This window comes from Sturnus vulgaris, chromosome 3 (assembly GCF_052056855.1).
Source record: "Sturnus vulgaris isolate bStuVul1 chromosome 3, bStuVul1.hap1, whole genome shotgun sequence".
In the NCBI taxonomy this organism is placed as follows: Eukaryota; Metazoa; Chordata; class Aves; order Passeriformes; family Sturnidae; genus Sturnus; species Sturnus vulgaris.
Genome location: NC_142245.1, coordinates 18,582,156 through 18,596,523, shown reverse-complemented (window position 1 = coordinate 18,596,523; position 14,368 = coordinate 18,582,156). Strand labels below are relative to the sequence as shown.

The window sequence follows — 14,368 nt, the reverse complement described above, 5'->3', positions numbered from 1 at the left end:
TCAGTTTGGAGAGGGTTTAAATTCAGTACTTGATAGAGAGTTGCGTTGCTGATGCGCTAATAATACAAGTCATGGTTTTTTTGGCAACTGATTTATTTTTCCCTTTAAATAGAGGACAGTCAAACCAGATACTAATTTAATGAGTTAGAGGACAAGGAGACAGAGCTATACGGGTCCTGAGCTGATCACAACCAGATCATTCCTACTGTTACTGCAGCACATGCTGCTGTACCTGCAGCATCAGGCAGGTACATATATATATATGTATATATATATATATATATATGGCCTCACCTTCCTTTTGTACCACAGATGAGCTCACCTCTCATAAAACTGCATCAAAAACAACTCTTCTGAATAAATAAAGCCATAATTTAATGTTTATGTATTCATTAGTCAACACTGTTAGTTATGCAGACCATATTGTAGCTATTCACATATGCGTGCAAGTTAAAAATGACTAAGACCATTAATTCACTGAGAACACATATGTCAGTTTGGTGAAATACTGATTTTTTTCCTAAATTATAGCAAAGACACCAGGTCTAGGTTTTCTGCAACAGATTGTTGTTTTTGGGACAGCAGGGATGAGCATTCAGTATCAATCGCAGTACAGAAAGACAAGGAGGGAGAGCATTTGGTTTAATAGGAGATAATTTAATCATCCTCTGAGAAGGAGAACTTTTGAAGGGCATTGCATATTTGACTTTGTTCTGGCATCTCTGTTCAGAATGATGGAGCCATGGAGTGTGATCTGATACAGCCTGCAGTGGGTGGGAGCACCAGCAGGTCTTGGAGATTAGCGGAGTATTACGGGTGGGAAAAAATGAAACATTGTCAAAATCAGAGGAATCTGTCCCAGAATGTTATTTCAGAATTTGGAAAAAGGCATATATTATGCAAATTGTCTTATTAGAGGTCTACAGGGTCTTCAGTGACTAATGAAGGATTTCTTATGAAAAAGCTTATTCAGAAAAATTGTTATTCCTTTTTCATTTATTTGATGGAATTCAGTTATTCAGAATTGATGAAGTTGTAACCCACTCTCTCCCCAGCACAGACACAAATTAAATTCATTCTTGGCAGGATTAAGCAATGTTAGCAAGAATTACTTCTTTTTGCTTTCCATGTATTGATTTGAAGCAAAATAAGCAATTAAGACTGTTTCAGATATTCCATGTTAAGATCTTACTTTCTCTTCCCTTCATGGGCTCCCATTCTACATTGGGTTTCCCCTTCAGACTAAAGGTCTTGACCAGTTCAGAAAAATCTGCTCGGGAAAAACACAGAGATGCTATTTTGCCAATGCTGAAAATCTCGTTACTAATTTATGGAAGGTTCCTCCCTTCCATATATTGGAAGGATTTCACATCTGAAGGGAGGTAACTTTTGTATGATGAAGGTGACTTCTACTGTTGCCACGAATAACTATGGTTTTGTCTAATTCTAATCCTTCTGAAAATTCCATACATAGTTATTAGAGATGTGTTGTAATTAAGAAAATCCTTTCCCCAATCCATTTCACTTTAAAGCAGGACCTCCCCTGCAATTGCTTTTTCCACTTGCTTTTTCTGCTCTGTCCTGGAACTAAGGGCAGAGATCCTGTCTTTCTGGGGGGATTAATATCCCGTCAGATATTTCATCACTGGTGAGGAAGCAGTCTTGATGAGCTCCCAGGAGATAAAAGCTGGATTTGGAAGATGTATGGAAGTGAGAGGCAGTAGATGGACCAGGCTGAGACTATGAGCTAACAAGAAGAAAAGGCAAAAATGGGCTAATGGGAAAGAACTATGCAGTAGAGGGACAGAGGTGGCTGAAGCAATAGAGGAGAAAAGCATATCTTAAGAATTAAGACGTGGAATGATATATATGCTCACAAAGTTGTTCCACTAACCCTGCAGGTAAGGGAAAAAGTCACAGATTCCCTGATGACAAACACTCTTCTATTTGCTAGGAGATCTTTGGTGACATGAAGAATCAACATGTGTGTCCTGCCTCTGTGGTGCTGGTTGTCAGAGCATGGCACAGAACAGTACTGAGATCACTGAGTTCAGGAGAGTGATCTGAGCTGCAAACCTGAGCCCCAGTTTTGCCAGTGGCCACGATGGACACGAGTGGGATCCTATATAATTCTAATATGGGCTGGCAAGGGAAGAGCAGAAGAAAAGCACTATGGTGTCATGCTCTGAACAGTCTTACTTTGCTCTTTAGGAACATTTCTGTATTGCATATCAATCCATGCTTTTAAAAGTGGATTTCAATAATATGGAGTCTATAGCCTAGTCTGAGCTCGCATTTGTCCCTGCTTTGCACAGGAGGTCGGACTAGAGATGGCCTCAAGTCCCTTCTGACATAAACTTTCCTGTGATCTTATGATAATATACATAAAATTTATTCATCCAGGTCCTACCAAAAAAAGTGGGAACAGCTGGCAGTAAAATGAGATTATTGTCAGTGGGTTTGTGCACTATCTTATTCTTGGTATCTGAAAATGAGACTTCATTAACAAAATGTCACTTGCCTTTATTATTGCGAAGGTAACCTTTTGAAAATGAACTGACCATGAAATAATAGAGTAATTTCATCTAGAATCTGTAGATAATCTGAAATAATAACGCACAAGGGCATGAAATGCTTCTATTAATCTCTGTGGGATATTAGCAGTAAAGCCCAATGATGGCAATTTTTATATAAGCATTGTTAATAATTTAGTATTACTTAAGGTTCACAAAAGAGAGAGTCACGTGTATTATTAAAAAATAATCTATGAATGAGAGTTCTCTACTACAATTAATATAATGGCTTTTTCTCTAACAGCCTTTCAGAATGCATGTTACACTCACATGTTACACTTAAACAACAAGAACGTAGCAATAATGTACAAATCTTAAAGCTATGAACTACTTTGGCTGAGGGTGTATCACCTTGTGGGTGGATTTACTGCGATTTTAGCCTCCCACTTCAGGGACTACAAGCCTTATAAGGACTTCTCCTTTAGGTTTATCCAGTTGTGGTAATTATTTGGGAGTTGAAAGACTCATTAGCAGTCCCTTCTCATCTCTGATGCCGTTCTGTAAATTAGCCACTGGAAATTTAAGTACCTTCGAATTCTTTCATTATCTAGCACAAAAGGTCATTTCACATAAAATCGAGTGCTCTGAGACCTGCTAATCTAAGGACGTCCTGAACTCGTGAATCTATTAAATCTGTTTTCACAATCTGTTTTCACAACTGGATGTTTGTTTTTGAGGGCTGTCTGCTGCTCACGAGATGTACTCTCGTCGTTATTTACCTAGTGACTGAATTTTTATGGTCCCTTCATAGAGGTCCTCACAAAGTAAAAAACCATCCTTAAGTAAAAAAGTTCCCAATCCTGTTTGTGTTTTGAGATATGGTCGTATTTGCAGAGTGATAGCTTTGAAAATCAGCATCTCAGTACTACTTGTACAAATGCAGCACCACCATCTATCCTCTTGTGATGACTCTATGAAATTGGGATCAGACTGTACTGGAATCATATTTTTCAACAAATATGCAAAATAGAGAGAAATTCTTTCTGTTTACAATCACTAAATCCAAAGAGGGATAACTAGCATTCCAAAATTTAATCTGCTCAAGGAAATCAAGAGCCCTCACAATCTTTTGTAAAACCCTTTTCTCCGCAGGATTTACAAATGCATCGTCACGATCTGTTTGTGGGTACTGTGGGACAAAGCCAGCTCATTGTGCTGGGAACTGCTGTCAAGCTTCAAATGCCTTGTGTACCCATCATCAAATATATTTAAAAGAAAGAGCCTCTGGTTAAATATGAGAGCAGAGAATATGAACCCTTTTTAAATCAGTCTAAATGAACAGAATTTACTTTCCATTTCTTACTGACTTTCTGCTTAGTCTGCAATTCATCTCATGGTTCAGCTTTCTATTTTTTTCTGTTGCATTCCTGGCTTACAGGTGGGAGCCACAGAGAGAGAGAGCAGCAATCCCTTCTGGAAATGGCTTGGGAATACCATGGAGGAAGCAGGAGCATTGATAGGATTTTGAAGAGGAAAGAGTGAAAGATGAGGTGCTAAATCTGAGACTGTGGCTGCTAAAATGAGCTACTGAACATCAGAGAGCAGGAATTACTGCATTTCCTAAGAGTGCTGCAGAACCTCTGAGCCTTTTATTTCTAGTAATAGAAATCCATGTGGGTCTCAAGAAGTGTTAAAATAACAGTTTTTGAAAGCAGCAGTTTTTCATAAAGGCAAAAATCTATTTTATATATATAAAATATATACCCTATGCTCTCCGTTTATCTGGTTTGCTCTTTGCAGGTCCCCCGAGCAGATAATGCTGCACACTCATCTCTCACACCCTCCACCCTCATCTCCCTCACCCTCCATCCTGGCCACTGTGCTGTACATTATTTCAAAGGAGCACAGCTGGGTGCTGGACTGTAATTTCTCATGCAGCTCAGATCAGGTCCATTAGTTTATTTGAAGACCACAGAAGTGCATGAGGAGCTAATAGACAGACTGGTGTTCCTGTTGTGTTCACAGGGGCTTAAACCAGGGAGAAAATAGTCAGGCACATCCATATTATTTCGCCTTGTGCTTCCCAATTTGCAGTAGTCTCATTTATAAATGACAAAGAAACAGCTCCCTGCTGTGAGGTCCTCATACCACAGAGAGCTGTAATGAGTTTGTAACGAGATGGAGATAAGAAAGATTTTTAGTGATTACTCAGATAAATCTCTGAGTGTAAATCAGAGGGGTATATCTTTCCATCACCCTCCATGGCTTAAACATCTGAGGATACTTAAGGTATTCTCATGGTATTATGTAAGAAGAACTCAGTAAGACAAAAACGTCCTAAATGCATCTTTATGGATTTTTTGCCTTCGGTGTATGTCAGAAACTTTCGTAATTTGACAGCCACTAACAGTGATTAATGGCTAGCAATATGGCTAGGGGCAATGTATGTTTCAAAGTCAGTATCAGGAAAGCCTCTGTGATCTGGGAAGTCTTTGGCTGTGGAACTGTCTCCTTGCAAAATCAGAAACAAGTATTTTGCCTGTGTGCTCCTTGAAGAGTTCCAAATAAATAGCTGGAATATTAATGAAGATGAGAGTTAAAAACAGGGGAGTATTTACCTTGATTGTGGTGCTAAACTGAAATTTAAGGGTTGTTTCTGTTTCAGTAATTTATGATAGCTACAGTAAATTTATATTTTTCATAGTTATGCATATATATTTGTGGAGGTGTATAAATGTTAGTTCTCCAGAAAGAAATGTTTTATTTTCATTTTCTTAGAAGCATCAGGTGTTTTCTGTGTTGAATCTTAGCATAGGCAATATATATCCAGATATTAAAGAAACCATGGCTAAATAAATAAATAAATCTTTCCGAAGATGACTCCTGTACCTCATTTACTGCTCTTTTCAAAATGTGTGGTTATGAATAAACCATTTACTTCCACAAGTATATGCTCTGCAGGATTTGTGATACAAAAAAATTAAAAGGTCAGAGAATTACAATAAATAGGTTTACTGCATCCCTGTATAACATGAATCTCATTTCTATTTGCCATGTCCTGTCCTTCTTAATTAAAATATGAGACCACACGTACAGTCTGGAGCAGCTCAATTATGAAAGGTTAGATCCATCAGTTTATTCCTGATTGGTTTATTAATTACTGGCCTTGACTCTTGATTCAAGTCAACACTCTTGTATCAAGATAAAAGTGCATATTATGTTACAAATAATATACTGTACTTTTAAACAAAAATACATTGGTAACATATACAAAGAAAGCTTCCAATGGACTTGGCTTTGATGGAATTATGTTCTCTTGTGCCATGAAATCTGACTTTCACAGGTGGCCACTGGCAAATTTCTGAACAGTGTTGTTACTGAATCCCTTTAAATCATAAAAGGAATGAAAAAATGCTGTGAGCTGAAATTCTGTTTCAGTTTTATAAGGATGTTTCAAATACATAACTTTCATCCGTGGTTTTCAAGATATTTTTTAATGGGACTTCTGATGGTTCTCTGGTATTTTCTCATGAAAACTTTTTGCTTGCAAGCCTGCTGTATCGTGCCAGCTGATGTGCTCCAAAGAAGTGGAAGAACTTTTGACAGTAAATCTAAACCAGATCTGCAGAAATGGCTAAATTGTATCTGGAGACACTGTGGGTGCCATTAAAGACAAGGTAAGAAGGGATCCATCCATTAAAGATAAGCCAGGAGCTTGCTCTTCCCTTGCTATTTTACATATGTACTTCAGCAATTTGGATATTGCATATACGTGAAAGCAGTAACTGTTAAGAAAGGCTTTATTTATTTACTCCAACAGTAAATGTCTTTTTCGCTTGATGGGAATAGGCAGACTGATCCTGCTATGCTAAGTTACTCCGCTTTGCTTCATGAGCTCTTGGGCTGGGTTCCTGTCCCTTCTCTATCAGAGGATGGACACTCCACCCACTGAGCCTGTTTCACCCGATTTAACTGACCCTGAGAGGAAAAAAATAAAACAAAAACTTTTTAAAACCGCATCAAAGCACTTCAAGTTTAGGCACACAATTATCTTCTCAAGATTTGGCCTGAACTGATCTCAGCCCACGCTCCTTCCTCTCACGCTGTCGTGACAGGATTTCAGTCAGGAACACGCGGCTCTCTCTGGCTGCAGACGCTCAAGCGGCGGCAGGAGCCCCGCACCCCGCACCGCCGAGCCCCGGATCCCCAGCGCATCCCGCACCCCGCACCGCCGAGCCCCGGACCCCCAGCGCATCCAGACCCCCAGCGCATCCCGCATCCCGCACCGCCGAGCCCCGGATCCTCAGCGCATCCAGACCCCCAGCGCATCCCGCACCCCGCACCGCCGAGCCCCGGATCCCCAGCGCATCCGGACTCCCAGCGCATCCCGCACCCCGCACCGCCGAGCCCCGGATCCTCAGCGCATCCCGCATCCCGAACCGCCGAGCCCCGGATCCTCAGCGCATCCAGACCCCCAGCGCATCCCGCATCCCGCACCGCCGAGCCCCGGATCCTCAGCGCATCCAGACCCCCAGCGCATCCCGCACCCCGCACCGCCGAGCCCCGGATCCCCAGCGCATCCGGACCCCCAGCGCATCCCTCCCCGCACCGCCGAGCCCCGGACCCGCCCCCGGTGGCCGCCCACCGCCGCTCCTCGGCGGGGAGGGGATCGCGGCGGAGGGGCCGGGCCGGGGGCGTTGCGGGGGTCGGGGCGGGCCGGGCCCCGGGTGCGTGAGGCGCTGCCCGCCCCGCTCGCCGCGCCGCCGCTGCGGGGGCTCCGCTCGCCCGCTGGCACATCCCGCCCGGCGGAGGGGGGCGCGGAGGGCTCTCCCCGCCATGGCCTTCACCTTCGCCGCCTTCTGCTACATGCTGTCGCTGGTCCTCTGCGCCGCCCTCATCTTCTTCGCCATCTGGCATGTGAGTAGCCCAGCCGGCAGCCCCGGTGCGGAGGGTCGGGCCGTGAAGGAGCGGGGCTGAGGCGGGGGCGGGCAGCCCCGAGCCCGGGCAGCCCTGAGCCCGGGCAGCCGGGGAGCAGCGTCCCGCGGCGGGGCCGGGGCAGACGGAGCTTGTGAGAGCTGTGCGTGGGGCACCGGTGTTTGTTACATTGCTGCGAGCGCACGGAGCCGTGGCCGCGGGTGCGTGATGCCTTGGGGTCTGTGACACTTGGGGTCTGTGACAGTCTGGGGTCTGTGGCACTTGGGGTCTGTGGCACCTGGGCTCTGTGGCACCTGGGCTCTGTGACCCCTGGGCTCTGTGGCAGCTCGGTCCCCGCTCCAGGAGCGCTGGCAGGCTGAGCGCTGCCCCAGCCCCGCGCTGCCGGCCGAGTTGGGCGCTGCCCGCGGCTCCTCCGCGCCGGCCGTGCCCGGCGGGAGCTCTCCAGGTATCCACAGCTGCCAGCAGAGCGCTGAGACGGGGAAACCGCCCCGTGTGTGATGGAGCAGATACGGTGTTTTCCCTTCAATTATTACTACATTAATAACTTCCTAAAAAGTCGGGGTTGAATGAGAAACTCGCTCGTCCTGCTGATGTGTGACCCGCATATTGTGGTCCACCTTCATTAATTGAACTCCACGGGGTTGGTGCTCGTTCCTTCCTGTTCACTGAGTGTCTGTGGTAGACTTAAGTGTGTAAGTCAGAAGAGATGAGATCATTCTAATGCATAACTTGCAAGTCTTTTGAACTGTTACATATTTTAGAATTAATTCCACTTTATGTGTGCTACACAATAACTCCATGCTGTAAGCATTCAGGATGGAACAGGGTAAGTTGGAAAATAGAGCAAGTCTCATGGATGCTTCTACAGCTACCTGATGGAGTATGATTAAAAGAAAAACCCTCCTTTGACTAACAAGCAAGGGAGATGCAGAATTTATTTTTATTGAAATGAAAGTAAAGCTGGTAGCTTAGTTGTATTAGCACTATGAAAGAAATCCTTCTGTTATGAGAATGCTTTGAAATGTAATTATTTTGTACTCTTTGTGGGACTGTTACGAATTTATTGGTTTGTTTTTTTCTTTTAAATTAAGGAAACCACAAAGGTGTGATGATAGTGCCAAGTGCTGTTGTGATGTCAAGTACTGCAAAGCTGGAAAGGATCTCTTGCAGCCAGCTACTGCACTACTCTGAAAAAAAGAGTAGTAAAATTTAGATTATTACTCATGTTTTCTCTCCTCCTCTTCTGCAAACCTTTAGGTCTCTGAAAGTGAGAATTCCACAGCTTCCTCAAGGGGCTTAGAGTTAGAAGTGTGTTCTCCTTTGAATCTCTAGCTACAAATTAAACTGCAGCAATTTTAATGGTTGTTTGATGTATTTGAAGTCTGTCACTGTGTCCTCTTTATTTGGGTCTGGAGTGGTCATCATATGAATTCATAAAGGACTTGCAGCAAATCTGGCAAATTATTCTCCCATAAATAAGTGCAGTTACTGCAAATTTACTCTTAGTGAAACATTTTTTAAACTTCCAGTCTATAAACTCATGAAGAGCAATCCCTCAGTACAAGAGCTCTGCAAAGGCAATTAGGAAAGAAAACCTTTTCTCAATACCTGTATGTCTATGCTGCATGCTTCTTACATCTGTTAAAAAATTGTTGAGGGATTGAAACGGAAAATGGCTGGAAATGCCCTTCTGTTGTAAGAGAGGAAGAACTGGCACTATCTTTCCTAATAAATAGGAAAAAAATCTATTAAAATATAATGTTTGAGAAGGAAAGTCATAGATTAACAGATTTAACACCCTGCCAAAATAAATTTTTAGGCATCCATGCTATCCATGTAGACAGAACACAAGGATTTTTATTATCCTTTCTATAAGAACTGGTACAGTCTGGTTTCTTCTGTAAGTTATGTATTGAGTCATAGGAGTTTCTTTTACCTTAAACATCTCAGTTATGAAAATCTTCCCAAGAAACAAAACTCCTACTCCTTCCCTGTGACCTGATTTTATTTCCACTATAATATACTGGTAAGGGACAATGAATATATTGTACATAGGTTCTAATAATGGCAGAAGAGTGTTTCAATAATTATATTTTCCTGTTTATTTTTTTTAAGACATTCTGCTGCTAAGAGTAATTTAGTGAATAATCTGAACGTCTCATCACTTTGGAAGATTTCTGAGAATGAGAATTTATATTTTGTAAATTATTTTAAAGGATAAGAAAAAACTATAGCGTTTGGACTTGATAGTGTTCTAACCTGAAGCTGAGTGAGGTTTGAGGCATATATCTGGAATGATTTAACAGCAGAGCAAATAAAACTTAATTTTCTTCCTGGTGGCAAGTCAGATGAATTATAATTTTCATTCATATTGATCTAATAGGTTCAATAAAAGCTGTACAACCAAAACAAGAGAGTAAGATGAGGATTTTTATTTTTGGACACTGTGCTTATCTGGTGCCTTTCCTCTAGGAAGCTAAAGACTGTCTATACATTCCTGTGCTCCTTATTCATTTGAAGCAGATAGAATGAAGCTGGTCAGAGCATTTTAAAGGAATTGTAAACAAAATGCACACAGTTCTCCAGATATCTGGAATATATCATAATTTTTTTCCTGCCTCTGAGTGATCTTCTTGTATAGGTAGCCAGAGGTGTCTGTAATAAAAAACCTCCCAACAAAACCAGATCAGATATTCCCAGAAACATTTGTTTAAACTCTGCACAAGAATTATCTTTATGTATTATTGCTGTAATTTCACACATATATATTAAATGGAAAAAGAGGACTTGAAAACTTCCATGTACTACATTAAACCAATGTGACACTCGGTGGTAGAGGAATTTTTAAAGCATTTGGGTTATTCAGTGACCACGTTACCTCTAGCTGTAATGTCACAGTATTAGAAACACCATGTAGAACTATCAGCAGAATTTTGTCTACTAACTATGTAACTTGGTATCATCCTCTGATCTTGTTGTATGCTCAAGAACAGGGTTAGTCTTCCTACTAACTATCACAGACACTGTTTTGGCGTCCTCAGCTCTTGTTCTTCTTTATATACAGCTTTTTACTGATCAGTTTTATTCCATTCCTGAACGATCTTGAGCTAAGATTTTAGTTTAGTTTAGTTAATATTGGACTGAGCTGTGTCAAGTCTGTTTGAGCTCCCAACAAGGCTTGACACACCACATTCATCTCTAGTGTAGCTCCACGAAGTTGTGTCTCAAGTGAAGTTAACTAAAGTTGACCAAGTTGTGCTTTATTTGTTCTCAGCTAAAAAGGGATATGCTTGTGTTGAGTCCTGCAGCACTATATTATCTTAAAGCATATTGCTTTGGAGTAATCTGAGTCCTTCCCTTCTGGTGATATTTTAAGATAAGAATACTTGCTTTGAGATTTGTGATTTAAAGGAAAGCTTTAAGAAAAGAGCGTTTCAAAGTGGTCCATCTTATAATACCACGTCAAAACAATTAATAAATACCAAGAACATTACTGTTAAAAAGAAAAGAATTTCCATGGTGGGCCATCTCTTTTTCAAGTCATACAAGCAAATCTTTGCATGTGACTGCTTTGTAACCTAAGGATTGCCAGAAGGTATCAGGGGTATCATGCCAGTGAAAAAATTGTCAGTGCCAGCCTGAGAAGTTGTACCACACTGGATGCGTTTTGGAGTGTTTTGATATAGTTGTGAGTGCAGATGAATCCAGGAACAGCTCTTTGGCATAACAAGAGCGGTGTGTGTTGAAAGTGATGGCAGCTACTTGAGCCAAGCATAAGAAGAATAAAGCAGCAGAAGATGGAGCTTTTTTGGTTTATGGCCCCCACACCACCTTATTTTTCTTTTGAATTGTGAGGATAGTATTAATCTTGATAAACTACCTTAACATAACTTTGGCTTCACTTAACAGTTAAAAGTTCACAAGTATAATTAAAAACAGTGGTAGGCAGTGACTGAACAGAGTAATGTAGGATAAGATTGACTTGTAGTTTTAATCAAAGCATCCTTTTTTTGCAAACACCAGGGAATGAAGCCGTTGGAATCTGTATTCAGTGTTGTTTCTGCTAATGGCTTTGTGTGCTATGTTTATCAGACACCTTGAGTTATCTATGCCTTGTTTTCTCATTTGCTAAGTTTGAATAATGGAACTAAACTGCAAGTACTGTCTGTCACTTTATTTAAGAGCTATCCCTAAAATGTCTTTGCTTTCTGACAGAAGGTGCTATACACATATAACATGTTGCCACTTCTGGTTTTTGTCACTGTACGGTCCGGGTGATGTGGACTGTGTTTTATTAACACTCAAGTTTCAATAGCTCAAGTAAAAAATTCAAAAGCTCTCAAAGAGTTACGGATGTGGAATTTGGTGAGTATTTGGTTTCTGACTTACTTAGGCTTCCTCATAAAATTCCTAGCCTAAGTTTTGATAAATTGTACAGCCTTAATTGTGAAGATACATAAAAAGCAAATAAGCTTGGCTTGATAGCAAATTCAGTTGAGCAAAACAGTTTGGTCACAAATTGTGTGCTGATCTATCAATGTTCTCTGTGTATCTGTGTCTTACTGTTTCTGTGACATAGGTTTGGAGGAGAGCTCTGCCTTACCTGAAACCTGTGAAGAGATTTATGATCCAGCTTGAACCTTCACTTCTCCCTGGTGAAATCTACCAGTCATCTCAATTTAACCTCTTTGCAATGCTTTAGAAAGAAGTTTTTGGAGGAAAGTAATTTCCTTACAGACTTACGGTCAAGCCTGAATTTCTTTCAGATATTGAAGTTCAGTGCTGTTCTTTAATGAGTCATTAATGCATTTCTCTGAGGATACTGGATAATTAGGTGCTTAAAAATAAAATCAGATTAAGGCTTGATGAAGGGGAGCACAGATGCTGTTGCTGTATATTTTATATATTTCTTGAAAATGTCTTTTCTTGCCTAAGCAGCTAAGCGCATTGTCCCTGAAGGTTTTATAGTCAAGACAGTTTAAGGAATGAGTCTGATATTTCCACTCTTTTTAAAGACAGAGCACAGATTGCCCTGGCTATAACATAGCTTGACAGTTCCCTTACAACTTTTCTTTCAGAAGTTTGTCACATTAATGCTGACAGACAGATATTAGGCCAGGCAGCACAGGCTGTGGAGCAAACTGTTATCTTATATATTGGGAAAGAGGTATATCTCAGTTTAGTAACCTTGCCGTGCTCAAATAATAATTTAAAAGATCACAGAAGTCTATGGGCTCCAATACAAGCTTAAATGCTATGGAAAGATTAAGCAGGATCTCTGCGTATGCTTGAACTCTCACTGTGAGATTTATTTGGAGAAAGATTTTTAAATTGTGTATGTTTGCCACTGGCTGTAATTCTGGATGCCTCACAAGTCACCGTGACTCCATTATCTGTGTAAAATAAATTATTCTGCGGAGTCTCATGCCTCCCACAGTATGTGCAGAGTGCTATTTAAATGTTATTTGGTTGTTGCATGTCTGAGGGGTTTTTGGTCTTAGGATTAGTTGTAAAATCTACTTACTAAAGGGATTTGTATCCAAATTGGTAAATAATGTATTTCTAGTGCTTTTAGATAACTGCTAGGGTTGTTAATAAGCAAGGCAATATAGCTGTCATATTTTATTAGACCATGAATAAAACTCTTAGTTTGAGTTGGAGACATGAGTTTATAGCTCATTACATGTATTTGTTTATTCAGCCACCACATACTACATTAAATCACATTTAAAACATTGAATTCAGCCCTCAGACCTCTGGCTTAGTGGATTACCCTCAACCCAACATAAATATCATTTTAGCAAAGTATTTTTCAGAAGGAGGAAGAAGCTCGGCAGAGAATGTTTTCCCTACAGATAATAGACATCTCTTTGACCCATTCCTCTTTGTCAGTGCCTGTGACATGCCCCTCATTCATAGCCAGCGTGGCTGCTGACAGCTGGAGGTGACTCTACCAGGCAATGGAACCAGGTCTCACTTAAGTTGTAAACTGGGGATACTGGTAGGCTTACTCTTCTGGCCATGGTAGTTTGGAAAATGCTTCCAATTTCTGTGGAAATTAAGTATCTCTCTCACATGAAACAGGTAAGAATTATTGTTATTTCCACTCTGAAAAGAGTCACTTAAAGTCACAGGGTAGAGTCAGCTGATGGGGTAAAGGCAGAAGAATGTCAAATATGGTTTGATTTACTATGTCACCTTCCAGTGTTTCACAGTTGGAAGTTCCCCGTTAAAAATTCAACTTGTAACTGTGATGGTGTGCAGAGAGCAAGAAGAAATTTTATTAACAGAATGGTTCCTGTGTTCCTTGATAGTAATTACAACTTCAGAAATGTCCTGTTCCTGTTACAAGAAATAATAAAAGGTTCACAGAATAATTTTGTTTGGAAGGAATCTAGGAAATCATCCAGTCAAATCTCTTCTTCTAGGCAGGCCTAATTTCAAAGATAAGCCAGGCTGCTCAAGGTGCTATCCAGATCACTTATGAACTCTCCATGGGTGGAGAGATGAAACACTGACTGGATGGATGAGGGGAGAGCAGTGGATATTGTCCACCTCGACTTCAGCGAGGCTTTCCTCACTGTGTGTCACAACATCCTCGTAGGCAAACTCAGGAAGTGTGGACAGCCAGGTGGGTTTGGAGCTGGCTGAATGGCAGATCTCAGAGGGCTGTAAGCCATGCCACAGGAGAGGCCTGTCACAAGTGGTGTCCCTAAGGGTTGATCCTGGGCCCAATGTTGTTTTAATTAACCCATCCATGACTTGGATGAAGGAGCAGATGCTTCCTCAGCAAGTTCACTGATGACACCAAGCTGGAAGGAGTGGCCAATATCCCCAGTGCTGTGCAGCCCTTCAGAAGGACCTCGACAGGATGGAGAAATAGGCAGAGAAGAACAGCCTGGAGTTCAGCAAGGGCAGAG

The 14,368-nt window shown here is 41.4% G+C and overlaps 1 protein-coding gene and 1 long non-coding RNA gene across 3 annotated transcripts in view; one reads left to right on the top strand and one right to left on the bottom strand.

The window, feature by feature from the left end:
• Positions 1–5,647: 5,647 nt before the first annotated feature.
• On the bottom strand, positions 5,648–7,465 carry LOC148224207 (uncharacterized). The gene is made up of 2 exons (XR_015802181.1): positions 7,361–7,465; positions 5,648–6,491 (listed from the first exon to the last, which is right to left on the bottom strand). It is a non-coding gene; the product is annotated as an uncharacterized LOC148224207 (long non-coding RNA).
• The window catches only part of CNIH3 (cornichon family AMPA receptor auxiliary protein 3), a 44,852-nt gene continuing 37,711 nt past the window's right edge, over positions 7,228–14,368 (top strand). The window contains exon 1 of one of the 2 annotated variants that reach the window (XM_014877392.2): positions 7,228–7,430. In XM_014877392.2, the coding sequence (XP_014732878.1) occupies positions 7,350–7,430 (81 nt within the window). In that variant the 5' untranslated portion in view covers positions 7,228–7,349. Of the gene's footprint in view, positions 7,431–13,508; positions 13,533–14,368 lie in introns of those variants that run through there. The other variant, XM_088161130.1, reaches the window with a different exon arrangement.